At 43.1% G+C, this 20,037-nt stretch overlaps 1 protein-coding gene across 2 annotated transcripts in view; it reads right to left on the reverse strand.

Moving 5' to 3' along the window:
• The window catches only part of tmeff1a (transmembrane protein with EGF-like and two follistatin-like domains 1a), a 104,477-nt gene that overhangs the window by 40,018 nt on the left and 44,422 nt on the right, over positions 1 to 20,037 (reverse strand). Inside the window, exons 1-3 of one of the 2 annotated variants that reach the window (XM_040049418.1) lie at positions 16,604 to 18,820; positions 16,411 to 16,520; positions 9,584 to 9,713 (exon numbers count right to left, since the gene is read on the reverse strand). In XM_040049418.1, the coding sequence (XP_039905352.1) occupies positions 9,584 to 9,713; positions 16,411 to 16,520; positions 16,604 to 16,643 (280 nt within the window). In that variant the 5' untranslated portion in view covers positions 16,644 to 18,820. Of the gene's footprint in view, positions 1 to 9,583; positions 9,714 to 16,410; positions 16,521 to 16,603; positions 18,821 to 20,037 lie in introns of those variants that run through there. The other variant, XM_040049417.1, reaches the window with a different exon arrangement.

A 20,037-nucleotide genomic window follows, 5' to 3' on the forward strand; every position in this document is an offset into this window, starting at 1 on the left:
ATAAACTTCAAAGAACCTCGGATTTAAAAAAAAAACAACTTTCATCCTGAGAAGAGAAAAAAAGAGCATCTTTCATTTAATCTGTGAAAACACCTTCAGCTGCGTCGCTGCTTTTCTAACACCTTTGTCAGCCACCTACAGACGGTGGAGGATCATTATAATTATAGGGATACGTAACTGTTCATTAACCGCGTGGACACGTTCACTCCTACAGAGTTAAACTCCTACAGAAGAATCGGACACTGCAGCCGCACCGAGTCAATAAAACCCGCTGAGGAAATGAAACATGGCTGACCCTGTGGTTAATGAAGCAGGCCGAGGCTTTTACCGCAGCTCGCTGCTTCCTCTGCTGCCGTCCACATCTGTAAATCAATCTGCTTCCGAACGCTAAATATCATTAAAAGGTGTTCCTAATGTGCAAAATAATGAAAAGCAAATGAGGCCTGACAGGACGAATGATGAGCTGAAACCCACCTCCTCAAACATCCTGACAGATGTGGAGAGATGTAGGTGCGATAATTTAATTCACATTAAATTTAAACACAAGCTGCTGTTTTTAACCCAAAGCTACACGAACTTTACTGTTCACGTCATGACCAGCCTGCTGTCATCCTGACAGTAAGTCTGCTGTCCTGTGGCGCCCTGATGCATTCGGTTATGACGCTGCAAACGCATTGTTTATCAATGAGCAGGGTTACTGTCGTTGATGAGCGTCTTATAACCCAAACTTCTTTTTCTAACCAAACCAGTAAGGTTTTAAAGCTAAAACCAAACCGAGAGGACTCTGCTGCCTAATCTAAGCTTCTTTTCAGTGCTGAAACCTTACCGAGTAGTTTCTAGTGTCTAATCGTGACCGAGTGCTTATTTACACTTTAAACCAGTAAAAATATCATTAAAAAAGAGCTGATACACCAACACCTGCAACCTTAAGACGCTACCATCATTCCATCCTACTAATAAGGACTTTCTTTGCCTCAGACAGTGCAGTTATCTCTCAATTCAGTTCAGTTCAATTCAATTTATATAGCACCAAATCACAACAGCAGTTACCTGAAGGTGGTTATTATTGCGAGTTAAAAACCCGTCTTTGGCCTTTCAGTGGCCACAATTGCTTCACCCATCAGAGCCATGATGCCAAAAATACTCCTTGAATGTCACAAGAGATGCAGAAGGTATCTGATGACAGAGGATTATGTCACCAAACCCAGGTCTGGTCTACACATTTAGAGCCTCGGTCACCTCACGCCGGACCTGTTACTGGACTTCGCTTCAATATTGGTGTCTGCAAAGTCTTTTCCTTTGTCCTTACAGTCGTCGATGTTTGTAGTGTAATGAAATAAGTCAGAGACAGAAATCTGAGACGATTTACAAGTTTATGAAAAAGGAGAAAAATGCAGTTTGCTGGTGTCAAACGAAACCTTTGTGTTATTTTAAATTAAGCGCTTTTTCAAATGCATTTTTTTTTTCGCTTGAATTTTTTACTTTAAACAAGAAATTTTAATATCACCGCTACAACCATTAGGCTAGTGCATTGATTTATAATGCATGTGGAATATTTTGGGTCTTTGTTTGAGGATGTGTTGTGTAACTGGACTTTAAATATTATTACATTTAAAAATGTCATGTAAAAGAGCAGGAAGTTAACCAAACCCTTCTCGACAGCCTGGCTCCCCGGTGACCTGCTGAGTGTTAAATACACCTGTAATCTGTTCAGTAGGTGTGAAGAGAAGAACCTACAAAATCAAGAGGATCCATCCTCTGGAGACTAACAATCCCGGCAAATATGTTAAGATGAACCACTTAAAGACAGAAAAAGGACCAAAAGCAGGTTGATTTCTTTTTATTAACTATGAAGTCCGTAAAACTACAACCAGCTGAACACTGGACAATTTCTACAAATGATCTGGTACTGTGACAGGTCAGAAATATCTGATGTTGTAACTCAGACCTCAGTGAGTTTTAATAATCACCCAGAAAAAGGTTTTTACGTTAGAACATCCTGCACACTCCAGCTCCTAATTAAAGGGGAAGTATGTTTCATCTGCAGGGCGAGTGCTCTGACACATAATGAAGTGCACAAAGAGCTCGTCTTTGTATTGATCAAACAACTGATTAACAAACTAATTGGGCCAAGAACCAGATCTGAGATTAATAAAGATTCCCACCTCATCCAGAGGGCCTCCACACCTCAAAACGCTCGCTGCCTAAAGGACACAAGTCTCCCTGCATTAGCACTAAATGTTGGCTTCAGATATAGACTGGTGTGGGACTGGGCGTAATTCCTGGGGACGCTGGCCTGGCCATCGATAAGCTCATTCCGGCTCCAGCGGGGCCCTGTTTGTATCTCAGGTTCACATAAACATGAAGGAAAATCGATGACATTGATGTTTGTCCCAGAGCTGCTCACTGCATCTGCATACTAAACAGCACATGCTATCGATAGCCAGGTCCAGTTTTGCTTTTAAAGTGGACCTCTTGTGCTCATTTCCACCTCTGTAGTTTTTACTATTGGACTACACTAGAACAGCTTTGCATGACTCACAGTTCAAAATAATCCTTATTTATCTTACGAACCTCGGTAGAGCCATTCGATTCAACTGAACCAAGCTGCTTTAGCTCATTTTCTTTGAGGCCACCCTCCCCTTAGGCCAATCAGAGCTGATCTAAGAAAGTCATTCTGCTTCCACTTAATCAGACTATAAAGAAATCAGGTTCCATCCAGGCAGGGAAATGATTCAACACCCATAACCAGCTGCTTCTGCTACACATGATCTGTTGGAGTTACTGGTTGGAAACAGCAACATCGAGGGTCCTGCTGTAAACTCTGAACAGACCAGTATTTGTCTTTTATGGACAGCGTCCTTGTAAAATAATAATAAATAAAGACAATAACTGATGTTTTTTTTCAGATTCTGACTTATTCGTGAGGACAATCTCATGAGTGGCCCCCATGAAACCAAAAGAGCGCAGACAGTGAGAACTGTCTCGATTTTATTACAATTTTAATATTTCATAGAATTTTTCTTATTTGGTCACATTTTGACATATTTGGCTACAGTGGTGCCGTCTTTAAATTACAGTCTTAATGTTTATCCCCCTCCACACCTGACTGGTGCTGGAGGCTCATGGGTATTGTTGTTTTTGATTAGTTATTTACATTTTTTTCAATTTAATTCTACTATTTTACACACAGTAAAGTAATAATAAAGTGTTCAGGCTTTCACTTCTTTAAACTAGAGCAGCTCTGCTTGATTTGGTTACAATTTATCTTCATTTATCTTATAAACTTATAAACTTTTGCCCTCCCCACACCCCAACTGGCCCCTCCCTGAGTCTGGCTCTGCAGGAGGTTTCTTCCTGTTTAAAGGGAGTTTTTCTTTGCCACTGTCACCACGTGCTCGCTCATAGGGTTGGTCTGATTTTTGGAGTTTTCTCTGTATTATTTTAGCATTTTACCTTAAAATATAAAGTGCTTTGTTGTGATTTAGAGCTATATAAATAAAACTGAATTAAATTAAAGGATCAATAAGCTCATTCCAGAATTGCTACTCCACCTACAGCATTGGTCCAAATTTAATCAAACTCGCACAAACTAATGAGTTTTTACCCAAACTGCAATCGAGGTAAAGGTCAGATATGTTGTTTCACTGGCAACGACCTGAACTGTGATGGATCATGAGCTCGCTGATTATTCAGAGTACTCTGCTTTAGCTGCAGGAGTGCATCAATAATTTAGTCGTTTGTAATTAATGAACATCTTTACTGGTCTTTATCTTACAATATAAAGCGCCTGGGCCTTGGTCCATCCCCTCAGTTTGTTCTCTGTCTGAAACTACACGATTTAGCCCCTCCCCCTTTGACCCTTCCCTCTGATTGGCTGCACAGCACAAAAAAGGGTTCACTGCTACAGCTGTGTGCCTCAGATGACTTATGAGGGATATCCCCTCTCTATGACATCATGCAGATCCAAGACTAGAAAAAAACCTCAGGCAGCCATCCGTCAGCCTCCTAGCAGACACACCTGTGATGCCATAGTTGACAGTGACCTAACGTTGAGGTCGAGGTCACTGAGATTTAAACTTTTAGTAAATCCACTCATGGTAAAACTTTGAGGCTCCTATATCGCCTCAATCACAAGCTTAGTTGTCCACACCGCCCACCCGGTGACGACGTTACCGCATCAGCCGTTTATGGCTGTGGGGTAAAGACTGTGTGAGTGTTTAGAGCAGGCTGAAGCCTGAGAGAATATCCACATTTGCTGGCATCATTATTTGATACTTTTGGTATAATTTAATATGAACACCCACTGGAACAGTATATATATGGCAGAAAGCAGAAGAAGTTCCCTTGAAAAGTTTGCTGTCTGAACTTCAAAGGTCTGTAATGTCACATCATCTTCTTCCAGCTGTGAAATCTGCTCTGCTCTCCGCTCTCCTCAGCCAATGGAGCCAGAAAGCCAACAACGAGCGTTTTAAAGAGTAATAAGTCTGACCTGAGGCTAATGTGGAGTCTCAGCCTCTCAGCTGGGCAGCTACACCCACCACTGACCTGTGATCAGATCCCAGCGAGGAGTCTCAGCCGTCCCAGCTCCTGTAACCTCCCACACTGCTCTCTAAGAAAAAAAGGGACCCAAATCGCTGCATTTCCTCCATCTCCTGTCCTGCTCGGGGAAATAAAATCAGCCGAGCTTTCGTGCGGTTGCCTCGGCTCAAAGCCGTCGAACGCTCCAATTACAGGAAGCATAAATCTCAGGGAGAGGAAATTGCAGAAGGCCAGGAGGGAGGCGAGGAAAGTGGAGGGCACAAGCTCTCCGGTGTAGTGGGTAATAAGAGCAGAGCACCAGCCGATGCCTCCTGGGAAATCAGGCCACTGCCCCTGCAGATGGAGTTGACCGCCACCACCAACGTAGCCGCTGTGGCGTTGCTATAAGTTTCCACAACTCATTTCTCAGGAGAGGAGACATAAAATCTGTCTGGCCTGCAGAGACATCCGAGTCCAGGGAATCTGCGGGGTGTTTGATGGGGAAAATGCTAACCTGTTAGTGCTTTAGCGTGGCTCTGATGGATGGCTGGTGAGCATCCAGCTGTGGAAGACCAGCAGCCTTTGGGAAATGAAACCTGATTCATTCCTCACACACGGCTCTGTAGATACGCAGCATATGGCCAAAGGTTTGTGTAAATACAGTCTCATCCTGTTTTTATGGTTTGCTACTTTTAATTATGTAATTAAAGTCAAATATTTTTGCACATTCAAGTATAAGAGTACATCTGCTCACATAGCCAGAACCTCAAAGCAATGGTTTTTCCAGTGAGGCGTTGGAAAGCCAGATCACCAACTGTTAGCACCAGCAGCAGCTCACTAATGGGAGCAGTGGGTTCAGCATCTGGAGGAAAGGCTGACTAAAGGTTACAGCAGCACAGTAATGATCATGGCTTCAGGATGGCTGTGGTGTGACGTGCTAATGTGGTATTAATTGTCCTGATGCAGTAAAACTCCATCTGTTAGATCTTAAGCTTTAAGTGGTCAGGATCTTCGTAAGTAATCAGGATACTGTCGGCCTTGTGCTGTAATCTGACTTCTTAAACATAATCAGTGGTTTCAATGATCTACACAGGCTTTCAGAGTAAAACAGGCCTGGGAGGGGACAAGATGCCACAAAATATATAACAGAACCAAAGTGTCTGTCAGAACAGAGCCCAACATGGAGCGACCATTAAATGACCCACGCTAAATCAGATGCTACGGCTAAACTTCGGGCATCTTCTTTTTTTAAATGATGCAAAGCTGAGAGGTTTTCAGGTTTGTAAACAGAAATTAATATAATTGACTTACTAGACGACCACGAACACAGAAATCAGACCGAAAACAAGGACCACCGAGGTTTAGAGCAGTTAGACGTTAGCAGGAAGTTAGCTCGCTAGTTTCCTTCTAAAGATGATAAACTGTGTTCTGATTGAAGTAATTCTAAAAAACTAAACTGCACGGCATTATCACAAGCGTGGGAATAAGTGAATACTAAACAGCAGCAGTGTTTGGAGCTGTAGCTAATCTAATTTAATATTAAAATAAAGACGTTAGCATAGGGACGATGGAGGATGAGGGTTAAATGTGTGAGGGGCAAACTTCAGCCAAGAGAACATCTCAGACGATTACTCAATAAAAACACCCGGCGCTGAGCTGGACGTCCACACTGAAGTCTTATTTGGACCAAGAGTGACTCTTTAATGAAGGGTTAAAATATCTGGAGTGGCGGCGCCCCTGGGCTGCAGTTTCACTGTGAGGTTTTAAGCAGTTAAAGATGTGCTGCACATGAATAACGCCAATAAAAAGGCAGAGGAGAGCGAGGACTACAGTTTTTGGAGGCTTGTTTCATTTCTCAAAAATAAGAACCAGAACTGCAGCACATTAAAAAGACGAGAGGCTCGGGCATAGCAGGAAACCCTCGGACTAGAAAGTCAGTCGATACGTCATCAGAGAACAAGAGAAATTCAACAAACAAATAACCAACCTCAGTTTTTAAATGGCTAAGACACAAATAAGGGGCGACCAGAGCTCAGATCAAAGACACGACGAACAACTGGAAAGATTTTATTTCATGACTCAGGAAGATTATTTGCACTGAACTTCAGACATTCCTAAAAACGATGCGAGAACAGGAACAATAGTCCAGACTGAACTATTCTCCAGTAGTTACTGTTGTGATGTGCTCGGAAATAACTTTGAAGACTATAAGTGATATCAGCATCTTAACGACCCAACGGTCAGAAAAACAAAGAAAGCGGAGGCTCTGTTGATTTAAATCGATATAACGTCAGAAGCTCTCACCGCCTGCATTCTCCCCGCTCGCTGTGAGCGATTAAACCGGCTGCCCTTTGTTTTGAACATGCGGGTTGGGCGTTGAAAATCAAGATTCAATCTTCTGTTCCAGGTTGTGTTGTTGCTGTTCGTCTGTGTGGGTGTTGGTTCTGATGCAGGAGGTCCACTTTAATAACTGATCAATGGATGTGACGGTGAGTCGGACTCCAACACATCCCTGAGGTTTACAGAGCTCGTCAAAGGTCATCACGGCTGCAGCTATTTTATTTGATTTATTCAGCATGAACTGATTTTAACCACACATATAGATCCTTTCAATGTCAACAATATGAAGAGACGTTTCATTTCCCTGAAAATAAGATAACACAGCAGACCTGAGCTGTTAGAAAAGACAAGCTTTTAACTAGAAACTGTATAATATGAAGTATTTCAGGTGTTTCTCTGCACAAACATAGAACTCATCATATTTCAAACTCTGGCTTTTATAATGTGAATAAGTGCCTCACTTATACTTTTAATTACGCTCCAGCAGTCGGCCTTGCTGCCGCGTTTTCGTGCCTTCCGAGTTCACTGTCATTATGTTTTTAATTGACTGAACATCAAACGCTGAGAGCTCGTCCTCGGCTTTTCCTCTGAACTCTGCACAACGTCATCAGTCACATTGATTTCAGAGAACGAGCCAGTTAATCAGCCGCAGATCAATTTTAATTACGAGTCGCTGAACGAGTCAGTAAAATCCTCCCAAACCCGGAGGGTTATGAAAGTCCAGGGTCAGAGACCGAGCAGTTACACTCAGCAGAGGCTCAAATGTGATCTATCAAATCTTTCAGCAACAAAGGTGATTTTTCCGCTGGGGTTACTCGTGTAGTAGCATTCCAACAGTGCCCTGTTTTCACCCACCGTCTAGTTCCAGTAGCCCAGCTCTCATCAGGGTGTCCTGGTTGCTCAACACCTGATGCGGTCCTTGTTAATCTGGGCAGCGCACGTGTCTGAGGTAGGCTTGGTTAGCATGAGGGGGGGGCAGCTTAGGACCTTTACTGGATACTGACGCTCCGGTCGGGAAACGAGAATTGTGTGTATATATTAAAAAAAAAACGTATAATTATCTGCTGCTAACTGTGGCTGTCAAAAATATTCTAAATAAACAAAGCGGCACTACCAGTGTCTTTGTCTCTCGTAAAAAGCAGTAAAATGTACCTTTAATGGTTTTAGCTTGTATCTAATAAAAAGGTCTATAAAAAATTTGAAAGTTATTCGATACTTTTTAAAAAATCCCTTTGTGTTAGAAAATGTCGGCTTTTTTAAAACTTCCTCTCGTAATGACGGTCACAGCAGACTAATTACAGCTTAAAAGTAGTTTTTCTACAAACATCTGCAAACTTGAATGAAAATATTCTGTTGGAGAGGATGTCACGAGTACGTGACTGCAGCGACATCTCTCTCTATTTAAGCCTCAAAATTTAGTTTCAAACTGCTCTGAAATCTAAAATTGGGCAGTTTTCTGCTTCTTCTTCTTTCAGCTGCTTAGATCTTCCTCTTTTCCTCCAGCCTGGCAGCTCCATCTTCATCATCTTTCGTCTAATATATCCACCTTTCCTCCTCTGCACACATCCACACCATCTCCACCTCTGTCTCTTGAGTGAATCCAGTCCTTCCTGCTCACTCCCAGTGAAAGTCTTACTCTTAGCTCGGCCGCCTGTCTTTGTCAGTGCTACTGTCTCCAAATCACACATCACAGCAGAATCACAACTACCAGCTTTAAACCTTCCCGTCCACTCTGCTGCTGTGCTTCTATCACAAATCACCGCTGACACCTGCCTCCACCCACTCCACCCTGACTGCCCGTTGCTTTGGTGTCCAAATGTTTAAACTCTCTACCTTCATTATGTCGGCTCCTCTCAGCTTCACTGCTGCAGCTTTTTTCTACTCTTGGATTTATATGATGTCACAGAGAGGGGATATCCCTAATATGGTCATTACAGGCACAGAAGCCCCTCCTGCTGTTTAAAATCTTTTGAGCGAGGCAGCCAATCAGAAGATTGTTAGCATAATGGGAGTGGGAGGAGCTAAAACAGAGAGCATCTACCGGTGGACAGCATTAAGGCCCAAGATAAGATAAATAAGGATTATTGTGAACTGTAAATCACACAAAGCTCCTTTAGTAGAGTCCAAGAATAGAACAGGCCCACAACAAATGGAAACTTAGCAAATTTCTCATATTCTATCTTGAAAAAGAATCTGTGCAAACTGAAATGTGAAATTAGGTTTTAGTGTCAGAGCAGCAGAAGACGTGTTACTTGAACTGCTTTTTGCACTCACCTGCATCACTCGCAGCATTGATTGATTATATCAGGCGCTGAGTATATATATATTTAAAAGTTGGATGCTTTAAGACGGTGTGTATATCATGAGGTTGTATATGAGGTTGTTTCTCGACAGTTTCTCTTCGTAATTCCCTCTGTGCTGTTTTAAAAAAGCCATTACATCATGAGTGATGGAACAGAATGAAGACAAATGAAGGCGATGTTCAAATGAAGACGCCACGACTCTTAATATGAGGCGGCAGCTGAATGATTCCCTCAGACGACGCCTTAAACGGCGGAAGCCCTCATAGCCTGACTGATGTCCTCGCAGCTCGATATCAGTAAATGAGCCGTTATAATTCACTTTTCTGACGAACCCTCACTCTCAATCGGTCAGTCACCCGGACAGCGTTAATTCCAGTTTCCATTGCGTCAACACTGTGTACTTCCTGGCACACACTCACCGGTGGAGCAGGGCCCGTCGGACACCCGGGAGATGAGTCTCTGCTGCTTGCAGGACGCCTGTCGCCTGTAGCACTCGTTCTGGTAGGTGTCTCCGTTTGAGCCGCACACAGGGACGTAGTTTTTGTGACACTGGAAATCAAACACAATCAGATGTTAATTAAGCTTCAGTGTGACGACGGAGACGAACCATAGAGAGAGGGGGTCGCTTCACTCAGGGGGAGGGGGAGGAGTCCAAAACATGTAGATTGACTCTAGCACAACTATGCAAAACTATTAATTACATCAGCTATATACATTACAGGAATTATTGTTGGTTACAATAATAATGATGATCAATAAGGTCTAGTTTTACATTTTGGTTTTATTTTGCTCGTTTGAGTCAAGCTTTTATTGTTAAAACATGTTTAGATGCTTTAATTTTTATCAGCGTTTATCAGTTTGAATGTTAGCTTTAGATTTTACTCGTTGTCATATGGACGACATTTCTCAGATTGTAAGTCACAAAGTTTAGAACAGAAATACAATAAAAACACTTAACACATGAGTTTCATAGGAGTCTGTGCAGTCCTGTGAACACGTGTGTGAGCACATTATAAGAGCGGAAGCTGTGGAAGTTTGCTGGTGTGGAACATTCAGGTGTGTTAACACAATTCCACAATTTTCCCAGAGAATTCACCCCAATCTCACACCGTCCAATGCTCAGAGAAACTGCAAAACCCCGAGAGTTTTGTGACAGCACGTTACAAAGCACGGAGGTGGAGAAGTGATGATTCGGGCACCGTACAGTTGACCTTGAACTCCTCTGCATATCGAAAGATTCTTGACTCAAATGTGAGGCCATCTGTCCTACAGCTAAAGCTTGGACCAAACTGGGTCATGCACCATGAAATGATCCAAAGCACAGCAACAAATCTACAACGCGAGGGCTGAAACAGAAAAGGACCCAAGTTCTGCAGAGGCCCAGTCAATGTTCAGACCTCTGACCTCCCGACTGAGATGCTGTGGTGGGACTTAAAGAGAGATGTGCATGAAAGAACCTCAAAAAGCAACGCTGTGAACAAGTCTGGGCCAGAATTCTTGTATGACGATGAGAAACTGTCACGAAATGATCACCTCGAGTTACAGCAGCTAAATGAGATCCTACAAGCAGTTTTTCACAGAAACACACACAGTCCTGAATAAAACCCTTCAGATACAGAGTATTTTATTTATTTGTGTTACATCAGAGTCAGAGAAACGTTACTATGTTATCAAATGTAATTCGCTATATTTTTCTGCAACACTGTTGCAATGTGGTTCTAGTTTTCTTCTTAACTGAGCGGCTCTCAGCATGTTTTCTTTGAAGGTCCTGAGCCTGAGCATCACCTCCTTTGGATGTTTGCACAGAAATGAGTTCACGACTTGAAATGAGTCCATGCAGTGCACGTTTAAGGGTAGAGAGGAGAAAGATGGCGTTATCAAGCCTGTGCTGTACATGTGTGATCAATATGGGTCAAATATGATGCAAGCTGTCAGGCACTTACAGAGTTTCATTCGCTCTCCATGGAGGTTATATAAACCCGCTCTGCTCACACTGTCAACTATAAGCTACAGCTGCCAAGGACACATATCAGTGTTCAGCAATCCATATTCTATTAACTCTCACACATCAATCATTTAGCAGGAATCCCCTGCAGGTTTGACCTCCGTGACCTCCAACACACTGCAGAAGCAGTCCAGGAAGAGGAAGAGAGGAACAGGAACAACAGGAAGAGAGTCCAATGGAGTCGGCAGCTGAAATCCATGAAAGACAAAACAACCGATGAGCAGCATCCAACCTCCAGCTGAGAGGAGAACATTTTTCTGTCCTGTCAGGACTCTTCCTGGTTTGCTCCGTCAGCATTTTGTGGTTTTGTTCTGCTGAAGTAAATTTGTTGTAACGTGTTTTTTTCTTTCCATCAGACTTTCAGCTAGAGCTCATTATCAGCACTCATCAGCATGTTTGGCTTTCTTTGTTCAGTTTTAGTGACTGAAGCTCTTTTTCTGTTCAGAGAAGCAAACTCAGAAGTTTTAATGATCGGGAATTAGCCGGATCCCTGCTGGTTAGAGGAGAACAGGAGGCTTATTTCGGTGAAAATAGAACAGATTAGTCCTTTAAATGAAGGCAGGTGTGATGAGTTTCATTGGAGGTGGATGTTTGATTTTTTTGACTGCATGGCCCTGCCTGCAGGCAGGCAGGTGGAGCAGCTCCTATCAGACAGTGAAATAGCTTTAATGAGGATCTCTGTCATCTCACTAAAGCGTAACACACGTAAAAATGTGTGTCTTGGACTGATTTACATTCACACATACACAAACCTGCACAGAAACCATAAAGTTTTAATGGTTTCGAGCTATTTCAAGGCTCCACGGGAGATAAATCCGCTGAAAACTGCTGACTCGCAGTGCAGAGTTAGATTTATTTATCTGCATTAAAGGGCCACTTCAGCTCTCAGACACTTTTTACTTTCACAGAGCCGATAATGCTGCGAGGTGAAGCACAGCCATTGTCAGAAACTATATTTGAAAAGGGAAAATTTAAATAGTGCCAGTTCTGCTCATCTCCAGCTCCATATTTTTACTCTTTTAGAGTAGCTTTGCATGACTAACAGCTAAAAATAATCCTTCTTTATCTCACACTGGTCCTCGGTGCAGAGCCTCAGTTTCCCCTCTGTCTGAAACAAGCCCCTCCCCTTTAGGCCAGCTTTGTACTGACTGGCTGACTGTCACAAACAGAAGGTTTGAAGAGCAGGTGGGTGGGGTTTCCAATCTATGACATCACCAAGATCCAAAAGTAGACACAAAAGTGTTTCGATCAGTCTGCAGCCTGAGCTTTAGGCACACGAGGAAGTTTAATATGAACATCCACTGCTGGAAGAGGATATGTATGACAGGAAATGACTTGCCTCCAAATAAAACTCACTTTGCAAACATCTGGCTCATGCTCCCAGTTGACTTTGGGGAAGTTCTCGTCCATGAATATTCTTTGTGAAGATGCAGACGTAGAGAACTGAACACAGAGACGGGCACCTCCGCCTGCCCACAAATAAAACTCACTGAAGCTTGAACCACTTTTCACATGGTTTGCTTCGGTGCTTTGTTTTCATATAAATTTTCAGATATAGAAATCTGAATCAACTGGGCCTCGATCCCCGCTGTTTGATCCCATTATAAAACCCCCAGAAGCGCCTCTTCCCCTACATTACATCTGCTCTTCCCTGCAGACACGAGAACACAGTGTGATGTTTTTTTGCACCATCAACAAGCAACCTACAGGGTGTCCTTGAGGCCTTTTGTGGAGACAGAACAGAAGATGGGAAACAGATGACAGTCAGGTCGTTATCAAAAGGATCCAGCGTGCTTGACCTTTCAAAGCCTTCCAATTACAATTACTGTTCATCTTGTTAGCAAGTCTAGTGGCAGAAAAATGAAAACAGAACGATTTAGCTGTGTGAGGTTTGCGGAGCAGCTAGAAAGGCTTTGCTTCTGCTAATTAGCGATTTTAGTGTTTGTTTATTAATAAGCTTGCACTGTTTAATATTAAATGTAGATCCAAAGCTGCAGCAGGAAGTAGTAGACTTCTGCATGTTTGAACTACCTGTAACGGCTCTTTATTCTTCTTTTGTTTTGCCGCGATACACATTTGGACACTAGGGGGCAGTCACCTTTTAAATGACTGCATTTATAAAGATACAAATACAAATACAAAGGAAGGCTTGACATGATGATAACTATTTACAACAAATTAAAGGGTGATTCCATGAAAAATCACCCTGCTTGTACCATAACTTGTTTAACTGTGTTGTTTTGAGCCCTTGGAACTTCAGCCATGCAGGAGATTTCCACGTGAAGTTCTCAGGGCTGAAAGACACCAAATAAATGTTACTGCGACTCCATCTGTGTCCTGATCTGAAGACAAAATCAAATCTCTTTTCAGCCTTATTTATACCTCTACTTTGTGCGTCACTATCATGGATACATGTCTGTGATGTGCGGGAACAGAAACAAGCTTCGGTACTCGGATGTTTGATCTTTTTTTCTCATCATTCGCCAGAGAAAAACTTCAAAAAGTGCGTTTTGGATAAACTTTAAAGGATCGGAACGTCGTGTGGGATCAGTTGCTGCTACAGCACATGCAGGATCTTATTGTACCTGTGTTTGCACACCAGGCTCATCTCCTAGTTTTATAATATAATCATATTTTAACACTTGTGAACATGACGAATGGCGGTGAGATGGAGAAACGGCACTGGTGGTCTCACACAGCATCACACTGATCAAATAACTTCAGGTCCTGAAGAAGCTTTCTGGGTGATGTCGGGGCTGCGGTGTGGACTTACACGAGTCTCATTCTGCAAGTTGTACTTGACTGTATTGCGCGCTTCAGGGCATGAACTGCATCATACTTTGCAGGTGGTCAGGGTGGGCGGTGGGTTTACAAAGGGCCGGGCTTTTCATCATGCAGTCAGTGTGGACTGGAAGGCTTTCAGGCTCTTCCTCCTGTTACAATCAGAGTTATAATTCAGGCTGTCGCTGCTTCTGTGTGCAGCTGAAGACTCCTCAGAGCCGCCGTCTCGCTCGGACAGCTGTGAAACTCCTCTGATCACGTCGAACGGCTGCGCTCGCTTCGCTCTGTCCTCTTTGTGTGCACATGAATGTGGGTTCTGCTTTCAGCTCACGGAGCGTGACGGCCAGCTTCAAACAGCCGCCGTGTGTCTTGTTATTGCGGTGAAGCTGCGGCTGTGTGGTGAATTCTGCTTCCAGGAGCTGCCCTTCACGCTGCCACTGCTTTTATTTTGCAGCCGTTCGACTAAATATGCAGCGAATACAACAGGCTGACGGGAGAGTAATTATATTTTGTTTCATATCAGAGGAACACGCTGCAGGCAGGTCATGCTTCTTTATGTGTCAGAAAGAACTTCACGGTGTTTTTCCTCATTTTAGCTCCTAAAACTAACAAGAATTAACTGAGAAGAGACCGCAGACAGGCCGGCTGCTCGCAGGATTTTATTATTCACACACTGCTGCTGTGACTGCTCCATTTTCATATTAAAGAGGGAGGTGAACATGACATGCCTGTCTCATTTTCAGAGGTAGGGCGCCTGAGCTGCCAATGAGAGATAGTGCTTCCTTGTGCACTGATCAAAGTTAGCATTCTGGCTACCACCATGTTAGCTTTTTCAGAGCTAGAAGTGACCGGCGTGTGGACAAGAGGGTGGAATTATCAGCTAATGCTACCTAGCTTTGTTAGCGAATTTATTTCATAAATGGGGTGCAAAATATAGACGCATAAGTGTTACTAAAGCATGGAGTGTGCATTCCTGTCACACAGTGTTTACACCCCTCACCCCCAACTAATAGCCGCCCCTCCCTGAGCCTGGATTTGGTGGAGGATTAAAAGGGGGTTTTTCCTCCCCGTTGTCCCCAAAGCGCTTGCTCATAGGGGGTCATATGATCGTTGTGGTCTCTCTGTATTATACTGCATAGGGTCTTTATTTTACAAAACCCTGACACAGGAGCTGAGACGTGCATCTGGACATTCATCCCATCCACCTACTGTTAGACTAATTAAATGACAAGAAATGTTCAGCCTGTGTTAAGGAATAAAGGTGGTCACACCAAACATCAACGTTCAGGCTTGTTAGAATTGCACAAACTCTGATTTTTGCCTCATAAGCTGTATTTCTGTGCATGTTCGCATGTTTCAGTAAACTGCTGCAAACACTTCCTGTTTTCATGGCAACCTATAAAGACATGCGGGGTGGCAAGACTTTTGCACACAGCTTTCCAAATATTTACTAGAATACCGTATTTTTGGACCATAAGGCACATTAAGCAAAACAAAACAGTCAGATAAGTCAAACTTTCCCATGTTGTTGCAGTATATTAATGACTAACCTCGTACTGTGGATGGATTATCTCAGTTGTTCTCCTGACTGAAGTTTGGTCCGTTTACAGCATCCTGCCATGCGATTGCATTTGTCCCTAACCATCGGGAACCCTCACGTTAACTTTTATGGAGTGGAAAAAAGTTAGCGTTCATACTCCAGCTTCACTGTTTATGCTAACATAGCTGTGTCGCTAGCGACCACGTAGCACATCATTATATACCAGCTAGTCCAACTTCAGTAACCCTACAAAAGTCACTGCTGTTTAGTTTCATGTCTTCACATTTTAATTTTTTCAGAAATCTCTCAGTCAGAACATGCTATATCATGTTTAGGTGGAAACTAGCGAGCTAACTCCATGCTAACTTCAAACTCCATTAAACGTAATAAATTCTGTTTTCATGGATGCCTGGATGTTAAACTTAATTGTTGCACCTTATTACAACGCTGATCATTTTATTAAAGATGAAAGAATTTAGACAGTTTTTAACTCTCAGTGATGTCGCAGTGTTCGTTTGTTTTTGGGACCTGAAGGGGACGGAGTTTAGGACCCAGATTACTCCGCGAGGCTCCTGACTACGATAGCTGTAATGCTCCGACAATCCATCAGGCGGTGCGGCTTCGTAGCTTACCAAAGTCGTACAAAAACATTTTTTAACAGATTTTTGAGCGCCGTGTACCACATAAAATGGGTTTGAGGTCAGTAAGCACGTCAGAATTCATACATAAGGCGCACGGTCGATGTTTGAGAAAATGAAAGGATTTAAAGTGCACCTTATAGTGCGGAAAATACAGTAACACACTTTATAGATAACATCAGCGAATGTTTCTGGAACCTTGTTAACATGAACTAATGGAACACAACTCTAACTTAAACATGTCATTGATGACAAAAAAAATAAATAAATGATGTCATCTACCTGGAACTGGCAGACACACTTGAGCTGAGCGCCGTCCTCTCTGCAGGTGCCCCCGAATCGGCAGGTGGAGTCATCACAGACCCTCAGGTCGCTCTTCTTCTCTGACAGATCTAACGGCAGAGACACAAACAAAGGCAGCGCGTTAAATACGGAGACAGACAACAGGCAGGCGGATCAATAAGGTGAGTCACACCTGCGGCACCTCCACGAGTGCTGCTGCTAAATCCCGACATCCCGGCTCTGATCACACGCTCAGTCCAGACAAGTTTATGAGTTTATGAACAATGACAGCAGACGGCGAGCTGAGCTGCAGGAAAAATACGGACACGACAGAGATGATTGTTTATCAGCCCGAGCAGACACCTGGACTACAGGTGAGTGTTTACACCGGGGAAATAACAGATGGACTCGCAGAGCTGAGAAATCTGCTCTCCTCAGAGGGAAGAAAACTGGTGGGTGGTATCATCATTAATGCACAAAGCAGAAGTCACTTCTCATCTTCACCTGCCTGAGGAGCTGCTCACAATTACAGGAGTCTGACTGTACTCTGACTCACAGAGACGGTTCAGGTGGAAAAAAGCTCTCTCCCGGGGAATCGCTGGCTTCTTCGCTGTGATTTTTCCTCTTCAATCTAACGCGCTCGGTTGAATCGGTTACTGTGGATTGGTGCTAAATAAATCAAGCTGAATTGGTGGTGTAACCTAACCATGAAAACCCTGCTGTATCCCAGTAAACCAGCCTGATACTATCGGTAGATCCAAGATAAACGGAATAATCCGGGATCAACCTATCCTGACAGTGTTTACATGGATGAACATGTAAACACTATGGCTCAGTTTCACAGGGATGGACAACAGTCGGTCTCGTCTTAGACTACAAACTGTTTTTAATAAAGATCCTTTCAGTTCGGTGCTAGGCTAATCCAAACCTGGTAAACTGGCTCATGGAGTTAGAACTCCAAGAGGTGCTACTGTATGACTTCAAAGGATAAAACAATAATAATAATAATAAGCCCCCAGCTTTGCATGGTGCACAGTCAAAATAAGCCTCAGAAGGATTGTTAGCAGGTGGGAGGGACTTCTGTGAGGCAACGGCTAATTTGGGGGATTCTGGTGTAACCAGCACATATCTGAACCAAACTTTGGCCTAATAGCCAATAAAAAGGTACGATAGTTTACAATGAAATAAACAAGGAGCCTAAAACTACATAAATTATAATGAGTCAATAAAATCCTCATCAGGAAGCTTGTTTGTTTTATTTTATTTATTGAATGTTTAGTTACATTAAAAAGAAACTCAAAATAAAAATCTTTATAATTTAATGCACGACATGGTTTTTAGGCTCATTTCTTGCTCCATGTTTTTATTCTCGGACTCTGACTCGTTTCATCCTCTCGGTTCATCCGTCTGAAACAAGCCCTTCCACCTCCATCTCTTCAACATTCTTGTTATTTGCCTCCCCTCTCACACAAAAGGCTTTTAATATCAGAAGCCCCGCCCCTGTTAGTAGTAGAAAACACACCTATATGATACTGAGTGTTGAAACTTGTTGAAACATCAGAGCGGCGCTCTCAGGCTGAATGCTGCGGGGACAAACTCGCAGCTGATCCTGAATCAGTTTGGCTCTTTAAACTTTCACTCATGATCAGTTCATGAAATGTCACAAGGCGACTTATTTATGGGCATTTTTATCTGCGAGACCTCTAGAGCCGACACACACACACACACACACACACACAGATAATAACAGGCCTACACGGCTCAGAAATGTGCTGTGAACTTGAATAATCCACATTTCCTTTGAGATTCCTGCAGCAGATTCCCGCCTCGGTGCCGGCACGAGCGCTGCCGAGTGGCTTTGACGAGCCGTGTAATGGCCTGTAATTACTGTTTGCAAACCTCCCCGAGTCCCAAAAATGGCCGCCGCTGGCCGCAGTAACAGCCAACCCTGGAGCTCAGCAGCGTCTCAGAGACGGGCGATGTGAGCCTCCAGCTGAGAAAATAACACTCAGACTCAACGAGCAAGAAAACAAAAGAGTAACAGGCGAGTTTGGAAGAAGTCGTTCAAGGTAACAACAGCCGAGTTTTAAAATGAATGTTATGGTGTCTGATGTGAAAATCCTCCTACGTGTTTCAGCCAAGGCCCACACGCAAACAGATGCTGTTTAAGAAATATCACAAACATTCACCGATGCTGAACGTGTGAAGCTTACACATGTGATCGGTTACTGATCAATAATTTCAGTTTTCCTCACCGTGAACCTCACACTGAGCCAAACAGCTGAGGAGTCTCACCTGTTTGATCTGAGAGTTAATCATCAGGATGCTGATTAGTGAACGTGAACGTCACATCATCAGAGACGAGCAAACAAAACATCAGATTTCACTTTCAGGGGTGAATTTGTGACAGAGAAAGAAAAATAAACTGCGGTTAAAGTTAAAAAGGTTAGTAAAAATCCAAAAATGTGGTAAAAGTAATGAGAAGTAAAAACATGAGAGGAAACAATACAAATAACAAACACAGAGAGCTTCAAAGATTTTTAACAAGTCAAAATCTTTTAAAAATAAAGTCAGAAAAATTGTGCAAAAAAAAATTTTAAATATGAGAAAATCTTAAATCTGAGATTAAAAGTATTAATCTCAGATTAAAATTACTGGAAAAGAAAAAATGTCAAAAAAACTAGAACAATATAAAATATGAATATAACACAATGAGCCAAAAATAACATTAGAAACAGAATCTCAAATATGAGAGAAGTTATTCAAAAATTCAAAAAAGTAAATACGGGAAAAAATGAACTAGCAAATGAAACACGTGAGACATAAAAAAAAAAATACAGAAAATGTGAGATATGAAGTTTAAATTCTGACAGTAAACGTTCAGAGCTGCAGAGCCAACCATCGTTAAACATCCCAGAGTCGCATCATCGTTTGTCCTAATGCCATCCGATCGTCCGGCTGCTCCAGTTTCCTCCACTTATTGATCTCATTTCTCAAATCTCAGGTGTCACCTTCTCGATTTTGACGTCTCTGTGAGAAATAATGGACAAACCCAGGAGAATCACAGCAAATGAGCCGGTTCAGCAGCCTCGTGTAGGTCTGCAGGCCAGTCGTGGCTAATTAAGTCCAAGCAGCAGCCACATCCATCAGCCTGGAGGCCGACTGCTGATCGTGTGTGTGTGTGTGTGTGTGTGTGTGTGCTGCTTCCTGTTTGCAGGTTTAATACCCAGACAATTTGGGATTATGCTGAACGACAAGCCGAAGTCTTTAAACCTCCAGCTGGAGACAGACACACATGCAGATGAAGGCGCCTCGTTTACAAACCAGTGTTGGCGCTGTTTGTGTGTTGGCGCTGTTTGTGTGTCCGCGCCGTGTTATCTGCCTCCGCTGCTGATGTTTTTCTGTTTGTAGTCGACCCCGGCCGTGTTGTGTTCGGGTTCCTCGGCCTCATACATTTTACAACAGAAACAGGGATTTGAAATGCACATAATTCCCTCCTTTGGATCGGAGCAGAACTAAAGAAGCTGACGGAGCGTGGCAGCAGCCGCCGCCTGGAGGCACATCCACCTCCCAAATCCCTCGAGCCCGGCCCGGTCGTCATGGCCACCCCGCCTCTCCTCCGGCTCG

The sequence above is a fragment of the Simochromis diagramma genome, unplaced genomic scaffold (assembly GCF_900408965.1).
Source record: "Simochromis diagramma unplaced genomic scaffold, fSimDia1.1 OVJJ01000355.1, whole genome shotgun sequence".
NCBI lineage: Eukaryota > Metazoa > Chordata > Actinopteri > Cichliformes > Cichlidae > Simochromis > Simochromis diagramma.